The 9,992-nt window shown below is 35.1% G+C and overlaps 2 protein-coding genes across 2 annotated transcripts; both read right to left on the reverse strand.

Annotated features, from left to right (window-relative positions):
* On the reverse strand, positions 4,982-8,797 carry LOC105171605. Its single transcript, XM_011092766.2, has 4 exons — positions 7,895-8,797; positions 6,096-6,691; positions 5,795-5,985; positions 4,982-5,531 (listed from the first exon to the last, which is right to left on the reverse strand). The coding sequence occupies exons 1-4, from the start codon at positions 8,451-8,453 to the stop codon at positions 5,156-5,158; spliced, it is 1,722 nt and encodes a 573-aa protein (XP_011091068.1). The 5' UTR covers positions 8,454-8,797; the 3' UTR covers positions 4,982-5,155.
* Positions 9,582-9,929, reverse strand: LOC105171669 (vegetative cell wall protein gp1-like). Its single transcript, XM_011092863.1, has one exon. The coding sequence runs from the start codon at positions 9,927-9,929 to the stop codon at positions 9,582-9,584; it is 348 nt and encodes a 115-aa protein (XP_011091165.1).

The raw sequence follows: 9,992 nt of genomic DNA on the forward strand, positions 1-9,992 counted from the left end.
GAAAGAGTGATTGAGAAAGGGGTGTTAATTCCTCAGGATTTCTATCGAAAATCATAAGACTTTATTAAAAAAGTAATTACAACATGGACACGACATAAATGTTGCTTGGCTGTCAAACGCGCTTTTGCACGCCATTGGCTCACCTGACGAGGTTCAACTTCAACACCTCACCACCGCATCTATCTCCCATTTCCATAAATTTTAACTCTAATCCTATTTGATGAAATTAGAATTATTTATATAAGTATAATATATTTATTATATAATTAAAAAAATTAATTATATAATAAATATATTCATTTATCATATAATCAATTTAATTTAATTTGATTAGATTTTAATTTAAATAAAAGTTTTCTCTACAATTTCCCATTTCATATCACAGGCGGAAAAAGTGAATATAAATTCATTTTGAAAATTTTCAATTATAATATTAAAATTACTGCTAACCATAAGTGGTGAAACGGTAAAAGATCATTTTTATATTCTTAATACTGATGGGTATTAGTGTAAAGTTGTTACTGACAATGTATGTGACAGAAAATTTTTGCACGGTATATAATCAAGGGACAATCACATTCTCTTTCTTTAAGTTTGATATAATTACAGTTATTTTTTTTTTGTGGTTTGAGAAATTACATTTAGCACTCTTGAGGTTTGTTTTCATCTGACAAATAAGTTTCTCTTTTAATCAAAATTTACCGAATTTGTTGTATTAATAAAAAAAGTCGAAAAAAAATCTATATTTGTCCCGATAGACTTATTCTGATTTACTACTAGTCAAATAAATCTTTTTATAATCAAACTACCTTCATATGCTTTTATACGTTAATGAATATGACGGAGTACTTCGTCACCGGTATAAGGATAGTTTAGTTGAAAAAAGTTATGTTTGATATACAATAAGCCAATAGTAAATCTATCGATGGTTCAATTTTCATTCAGTTTTTTTTATTAATATAAGCAAATCTAGTGTATTTTGACTAAAGAAATGACTTGTTTATTAGACGGAAGCAAACCTCAGGAGTGCTAAGTGTAATTTATCAAATCATGGGAGATCTGCGCTTTATTACATCAAACCTCAAGAGAAGGAAGTATAATTGTTTATATAATCAATGAGAACTTTTAAATTGTTATTTAATATTTTATCACTAAAAAATTAATTTTTGTTATGATGTATTTGCTAGAGCGAATAATATAACAATTTTCTTTGTTGGTCATTTAAATAATTTCTCTATTATGATAAAATATTTAATTTGAATTGGAATTACTACTTAAAAAATAAGTTCATCGTCACAATCTCACCAATCTGCTAGGATAATATAATCACAGCTACCAGTCCATCTTTATTATTTAATTTTTCTAATTTTAATCTGGCTGATTTCTTCTTTCTTAAGAAAAGGCTAAATTGGTATGAACTTCTGTGAAGTTTAGCATAATTACGAATATTTTTTATTGTTTGAAAAATTATAAATATTTACCTCATCTTTTAAGAAATTATGTAGTTTTTGGATGGAGATTTAAAATTATCAACTTTGATCTTGCTATATTTTTTTTTTTAAAAACATTATAAAGAAATTGAATTACGTGGATCAAAAAAAATTTAAAATTGTAAAAAAAAAGTTATTCACTTAGTCTTTAAAAAATTTATATAATTTTAAAAATAAATAAAATTATAAATTTTAGTCCATAAAGGCATCTTGGTTAGTTAACCACATAAAATAGATGAAAATCTAAAGGGATAACAACACTCCCCTCTTATGAGGTTTTGGTGCAATTACACGTAGAATCATTGTGGTTTGAGAAATTACATTTAGCACCCTTGAGATTTGTTTTCATCTAACAAATAAGTGTCTTTATTGAATCTGCTGATATTAAAAAAAAAGTTGAATGAAATTGATATTTACCCTTAATTGGCTTATTATCGACTTATAGTAGGTCAAACAATTTTTTCTGACTAAATTACACTAATGACTTTACAAATATACCACCTCACATGTATTAATGCATGAAGACATATGAGAATAATTTTGGTTAGAAAAAATTTATTTGACCTATAATAAATCAGTAATAAGTCAATAAGGGGTAAATTTTTTATTTTCTTTGTTCAATATAAGCAATTTCGGTGAATTTTGATTAATGGAGGGACTAAATTGTTAGACAAAGTAAACATCAGAGATCCTAAATATAATTTTTCAAACTACAAGAGGTATACGTGTAATTACACTAAAATTCAGGAGAAGTGATAATTATCCCAAATCTAAGGGAGATTAATATATTGGACTAATTATCACATGACTGTTAAAATAAAAAAGGTATAGATAATTTTTAAAATAATAATTAAATATCTATAATTATACCAAATCTTAAAAAAAATTGCTATAATTTAGTCAAAGAAAAAATAAGTAAAAGGGTTTTTCTTATATTTTTTTGTGGGGGCCAAAAGTGGTTGAGGTATTGCGTCATTGCTCAATGGGATTGACCGACTTGAAAAGGGTTGGAAAATCTGTCCAGTTTTCTTAGCAACTTTTGGTGTCAGATCAGATGTGGTCTCTAATAAAAGAATAATATGTTATTTGTGCTTTCATTTTAGAATTCAAGTGGAAGGAGAATAGAAAACAATATTACAGAAAATTAAATTTCATTAAATTCTTTTATTAAGACATTTAATCAATCAAATATTATTAATATATATATATATAATATTTAACGATAGATTACATTGATACCTTTTGAAAGTTGGGTGCAATTACAAAACACTCCTTGCCCTCTGCAAAAATACGTATACTTTTTAAAGTTATAATTATAATTATAAATATACTCCCTATTCAATGATGAAATTTTATATAAATACCATATGAGGTACATTCCACTGACGGGGGTTCATGGGGTGCATTTTACAAAGGGGTAAATTACACTAACACCCGTTTGGGGTGTATTAATAATTTTATAAAAAATACTTGATTTTTATGTAATTTAATATAACTTGGGGAATGTGGATCAAATTTACAAGACATTGAGTCACATATAAATGTGGTCTTCTTCAAAGTATTGAATAAAATAAATATTACTTTACATCTGTCTCTTAGAATTCAAAGTTTAAATAGAGTCAACATTGCAACAGCATTTTCCTCCACAAAAAAACACAAAGAAAGAGAGACACATAAAAGAAAAGAAAAGTCCATACAATTTTAATTCTAACATCATTGATCATAGCAATTCGATTGAGACTTAGGTACAAAGGCTCCGCAGTGTCCCTATCAATGACTGCTGGAGTCTTCAACTATCACCACATTTAGTTTGCTTAAAGTGTTATGAATTTCCATTTTCTTTTTCCGTTCCCGTCCCATTGCCATTCTTAAAGTTTAGACTAGTGTTGAATTTATCTTAGTGGACGTATGGATATTTGTGTCATTTTATATGTGTTTTTTTTGTAATTTTTTCTATTATTCTTATTTATATTGATGGATTAATTGAATAGATGTATTATTCAATTTATTAGGATATTGATCTAATCGTGTAATTATCGTTTAAAAACAAATACTAAGTAATTTGCTCATCCTGTAAGGATTGTTTCTCTATAATTTACCACACAAACTTGAATAATTTCCACACACTCAGCTGACCTGAAATTCTGATAAATATCTATAATAGTATAAAACACAAATTTATAAGCATTTATATATATGAATGGCAAAAAATTACTCCTTTATTAAAGAAATAAAACAAGAAATTGCAGTGGGAGGAAGAAAGATAATTTAGGAAGACAAAGATGACCACAGCCAATCCTCCAATGGATATAGGAAAATTCTCATTTTTTGTTTCAAAAATTAGGCTTTATTCACTTTTGATTTCAATGTTATGAAAATCTTATTTTAAAAATAATAACTTATTTTTTTTTTTCACTTTTTGTCCTATCATTAAATATTTGATAAAAATGACTGCGTGATACTTATATAGCATTAAATTAGGGCGTTTTGGAAGGAATATTAGCATGTGAGAGGCACATGCTTCATTTTTTAAGGGATTATAACTACTGATTTTGGCAAAAGAGAGAAAAAAAAAAAGTTACAAATTTAGGGTTCCACTATTTTGTGTTCTTCCAAATTCACTGGAACTAGGCTTTTCAGGTTAAAAATATGATTTCAACAAGTGATTTAACTGCAAGAAAATCTTGATCATGTGTTTTGTGTTTAAAAAATATGAGATGTGAGATTTGAAAAAGAAAAAGAAAAAAAGCTCATATTAGGGTGTTTCTTTTTTTCTAGAGAATTGGGAAGAGGAAATTTTGGAAAAATGGATTGCAGTTTTAGGGAGTTTGTTGCCTTAAAGTGATGTATGTCTTTCTCACGCATCAAACGTCCACTTAACAATCACTTGACTAACAGGAGGAAGAAAAACAAGAAAAAATATAAATTATTGTCCTTGAATTAAGATTTCATAATCGTTGGGATAAAAGATGAACAAAGCCTAAATTATGAGAGAAGAAATGAGATTTTTTTCTTGTGGAATGGATATAAGCATACGTTGTGTTTAATTGTTGGTTTGAGGTGGGTAGCGAAAAAACAGGGTTTTCCGGCATGATAAGGGTGCTAGTTGAGATGATATGTAAGAGTGAGAGGAATTAATGAAGAAGGCAGGCGGCTGGCCCAGGTCAGGTCCACATTAACCAATACTGGTGGAACCCAAACCCGAATTTTAATTCATCCTCTCCACGTAGTTATGTTTGCCGGAAAATCAATTTCAATGCACAGTTTTTCTTCTTCAAGTTCATGGCTTTTGAGGCCAATCAACTGTTCTTCACTTCCCCTGCTGGACTGGACACTTCCACGGTGGTTGGGTTAATATATTTGTTAGTTTATAGAATATTACCATCTGTAAACTTTATAAAACCAGTTTCAGATTTTGACTGAATGACACTTCTGGGACGCAATCTAAATATGAATATGTAACGAAACAATCAAGAAGAGAAAACGGATAGTGAACATTGAACACCGAGATAGATTTTTATTTCTCAATACCAGAGATTCAAACGCTCTCAATGTATTACAGCTGAAAAAGTAACGTGCAACACTGTATATCTATACAATCTAAGCTGGTATAGCTTCATCTACGGCCTCAGCAATGCAGAAGATTGTAAGCAGCATACTCTTTTTTACGACCATTCCGATGGTTTCTTGACCTCCCGTAGCTGAACTGAGTTCTCAAAGCAATGACGGAAACCAAAATGCGGGAATCTTTCATACCAAGTTTCTTCCTGAACATGCGTGTCCCAATGCTCACCGCTGCTGCTTTTACCGTACTTGTGCACCCATCCGGTGCCGTTATGGCCCTCACCCCATGTTCGGTTCCAACGATCCCCATGTTTACCTTCCCACCAGGTCTCCCCTTGCTTTACCCCATGGCCGTTGGGATCAAAATGCTCGTCCCATTTATCTCCCCATTTTGCCCAGCCATCTCCTTCAAAGCGCTCGGCCCATTTGTCGGTGTATTTTGTGCTGCCCCCTTGCCCATCGTACTTCTCACCCCATCTGTCAAGAGCAATCATAGTGAATGAGTTACAAAACAGATACAACAGGTTGATGTGTTACACAGCAGTTGTCAAGCAAATTATAGTGTGCAATGTGCAAAGTATTAACTGTTCATTTTCAGGTTGGACAGTAAGGCTAGGAGAGACGGAGAGAGTTCAAATCAATTGTGTGTGTGTGTGTGTGGCTTTCTCTGTAAAGAGACGGAAAGAGTTCGATGTATTATATGCTAATGTGACCATAATGAGATATACGCTTTTTGGTACCTCTCGTGCCAAACATGAGCATGGCCGTCCTCCACAGGAGAGTTTGGATCGATGCTGCACCACTTGTGAGCCCACTTCTCAGCTTGTCCAGAAGCATCATAATGCTCCCACCATTTCTCGTGCCACTCATCCCCTTGAATGTTCTTTCCCCACTTATCTGCTGTTTTCTCGAAATGCACAAGTCCCTCATTCTGCAGATCGTGAAAGATTTACACAAAGAGGTAGCTCATGGAAATTCATTGTACACACATAAGTTGTTACAAATAAATGAATCAGTTTCAAGACTGAAACAATGTCCAACCTGCATCATCGATTCTCTCCAGAATTCACGCCAAACATTTCCTACAGCATCTCGTCCAGATTTCTCAGAACCAAGCTCCTTATAACCAAATTCATCCGCAGCTTCCCAATATTTGTTTTCCCACTCAATAGTTTTATCAGCACTAACACCCCTCGTCACTATCCATTTACAGAGGACCCCATCAGGTCTTCGTTCTACCCCTATCTCCTTCCACCACCTTGATCCATCAGGATTTACACCTTGAGATGATGCTTCATCCCCTTTACTCAGCGCATCTGCTGCTTCAGCTGCATGTTCTGAAAATTGAAGGTCGATTTCGTGTTCCTCCTTCTCAACTTCCACAACTGACTGGAAAGGGGGAAGTGAATTTTGAAGCATTGATGACTCAAATGGGATCGTCAAAGAATCTTGACCTCGTTCCAGTTCGAGTACAGGGATGCTCCGTGTTGGTGGGGGAGAAGCTGGCTTTATTTCAATCTCAGCAAAAATATCATCATCATCGCTCGGGGGAGGTGTCCAGGCCCAGAAACTTGGACCTGGTGTTCCAGTACCAGAGTTACCTGATTGAGGCAGGAATAAGCTGTGACTCCGCATCCCTGGTCAAGTTGAAATATAACAATCAAGTCTAATACAAATGAAAATAATAAGTAACTAAGAGAATACTGTAATTTAGGAGTGTTAAACTGAGAAGCCCTATGAGACGACAGGCATGAAGTAAATTAAGAACATATTAGCACAAATGAAAACTGAATCTACTGATAAAAACTTCATAATCTCCATGCATGTCAAGAGTCAATTTTAAACTATTTGCACCCAGCACCGTACACATGTTGCAGTCCATGCTAAACACGCTTCTTTAATATTGTTCGCAAAAGGTACCACGAACTCAGAAATTATAGCCAAACTGATTTCCCAAGACAATCACTGGTTTTAGAAGATTAGACTGATAATACCAAGAACAGCCAAACGTACAATATCTTAACAAATTAGCACTGTCTTAAAAATTTGTTTACTTTCCACAGCTTAAATTTGAATTAGCACATTCTTAAAATTTTGAATCAGGATCTTCAGCATAACCAGGTTATATGAAGCTTGGACAAACAGAGAGAAGAAGATTATGGGGGCTGCTACGTCACTCTTAGTCATTTTCCAAGAAGGTAGTCTAAGAGGATAACCACCACTCTAATGGTCTTGAGATAAAGTTCTAGACCTCAATGGCGCGTAGTAGTGAAGAATTTTAGCAGAGACAGATCTCAAGAAACAGTACTTCGTGGAGTGAGAAAAAAAAAGATGACCAATCCCATTCATCATGATTGAAATCTTCAAGACTGAAGACAATGTAGTAAGAGCAATAACCGATAATTCAGATTTAACAACAATGTCAGGATCCAAAGAAATAGAGAGTTCATACGATAAAGTTTTTCATCTCTACATGTGCTCAGAATGAATTCTGTAATCTGACTCGCTCAATGTAAACATAGCTGAATAACATTAAAGACGCATCTTGGAAAGTTGAATTCATCTAGACCTGAATACTGGAAAGCATCTGAAGTAAATACCAAAACTAGCATCTTAAAATTCTCAAACAGATATCATGAATCTTCCACCTGCAAACAAATGACAGCCCCCAAAACGGCCCCTAATTCTAACAACAAAACAAAACCACCACATTTCAAATTGTTTCATCACAGATTTAGTTTCAATAAACAAACAGAATACTTCTCAAGACATCGAAAAAGAAAAGTTTAAAATAGTTTCACCATGCCAATAAAAGCAGACCAAGAACATATTTCAATTACCTCCCTCTGGATCCTCCATCTTCTCAACTCTCACCTCACTGGAAGCCTCCTCGTGAAGCAACGCTCTCGCTGCCGCTATAGCTGCGGCGGCTCGATCAATCACCTGCATTCTCTGCACCCTGTCTCTTTCCTCCGGAGAAACCTCCAGAAGTTTCTGGAACTCACTGTTTCTCCTCTCAAATTCTTCATCACTCTCTTCTTTCCCCTCATTATCTCGAGCAGAGTTTTCCACCATTTTTTCGAACTCAGCGGACTTCCTCTCGCTCTCCACCGCCTTTCTCCACATGTCCAAGTACGAGTCTCCTTCCCAACCGGTAGCCTTGATTCTTGAAATGCTTATAGTACTGTTACAATTCCTCAGAAGCTGCTTGGACCCGCAAGGCGTGAAAAAGAAAAACAAGTGCGGAATCTTGCGGTGATGCAGCGGCAGGTCGGCGGCGCGTGGCTTGGAGCGAGTGTAAGTTGGGTTGAAATGAGTAGCCATTGGAGAGAGAGATGGGGCGGCAGGGGTTACGGTGGATTTGAACAGATGAAGCTTGATCTGAACTTGGAGTGGCATCCGGGTTTCGGGAAATGGAAAAGATTTCCGTGGGATTGAAGGAAAGTTGAGATGCTGCTGACTACTGACTGCTGTCTCTGGATTCGGGATGACGCAGAAAAGTTGCAGTATTTAACGGAAATCCAGAACCCCGACTATTCCGATTATCGACGGGAAAAAGAAATAAAGCAGTCGCACAATGAAGTAGAGCGTTTTTGGGTAAAATTGGAGCAAATAGTTAAGCAAAAAACGGCCATAACAAACCCAAATGAAAACTCCAACTGAAAAAATAACTTCCAAACTGACTCTAAATCCAGTTATGTAGCTCTCTAACTGAAAAGAAGATATTTTGACAGTCCTCCTTGTAAACATAGTGAAAGAGAAACCCTCATTTTATTTTATTGAGGTTTTTTTATTTTGAAAATAGGGCAGGCAGAGCACATGAACGGTGGGTCCTTGTTGTGGTCTTTTCTCCAAAAGTAGAAATTTGTGATATGATTGCCCTCAACCATCTCTCCTATATCGACAAACAATACCAAATTGTGAGGCCCAATTTTATTTGAATATTTATTTTCTTTTATCTAATTTTTATTATATTAAACACCTACTAATATTATATAATTATTTATTTCAATTTACATTTGAACAATTTATTAATATATCAATATAATTATCTATTTACACTTTATAATATAATATCTTTTGGAAAAAGAAGGAAATTCGTAATGGGCGAGACACATTGAAGTTCGGTGAAGATTGAGTCATCTAATTCAAAAGGAAATTTTATACCGATATTGATCGTAATCGGATTCGAATTGATTGTATAATGATCACAATATATTTATTGTCAGCCAATGTCCAATTAAAAAAAAAATAACCAACTATGTTGCACTAGCATGGTGCTCGAATTAAATTAATTTGATTCGAGCAAGAATTTTTCATAAATTAACATGCTAAAACTGCAGCGTATTTGTAGGTACGATTCTCCGATGCATCAAGATATTTTAGAGGGTGTGATTTGGTTGTGGTCTGCTGCGCCGACATTGAAATTGGATGACGTCATAATTCTGAATTTACGTGTACAAAATAGAGTAAAATTGACTAAAAAGGAGTAGCAGCAGTAAACGTCAACCATATAGAAACATGGCCTTAGTAAAAGTGAAATCCAGTGGAGCCCAATCCCATGATGGGAGGTGGCATGTCGGGCCCCGGCGGGATCACATCGGGCCCATGAGGAGGAACCACCTCGGGCTCCCCTGGTGGCAAAGGCCCCGGCGTTTCTGGCGGGTCGGGTTTCTTTGGAATCGGGTCCGCTGGGCCTGGGAATTCGGGGACTGGCGGGTCAGCGGGCTTTTCTGGAGGAATTGGATCAAAGTCCGGAATGTTGGGCGTCCGCGGCACCTCCGGCGGGACTGCAGGATTGTGTTGGGGCGGCGCCGTGGGGATCTCGGGGGGTGATTTCCCGGGTATGTACGACGGGTCGTGGGCTGGGCCCATTACCTGGGTTGAGAAATAAGCGTAATTTGGGGTACCATATTGGGCAATTTTGAATTTTATTGT

Source organism: Sesamum indicum, linkage group LG10 (genome assembly GCF_000512975.1).
Source record: "Sesamum indicum cultivar Zhongzhi No. 13 linkage group LG10, S_indicum_v1.0, whole genome shotgun sequence".
In the NCBI taxonomy this organism is placed as follows: Eukaryota; Viridiplantae; Streptophyta; class Magnoliopsida; order Lamiales; family Pedaliaceae; genus Sesamum; species Sesamum indicum.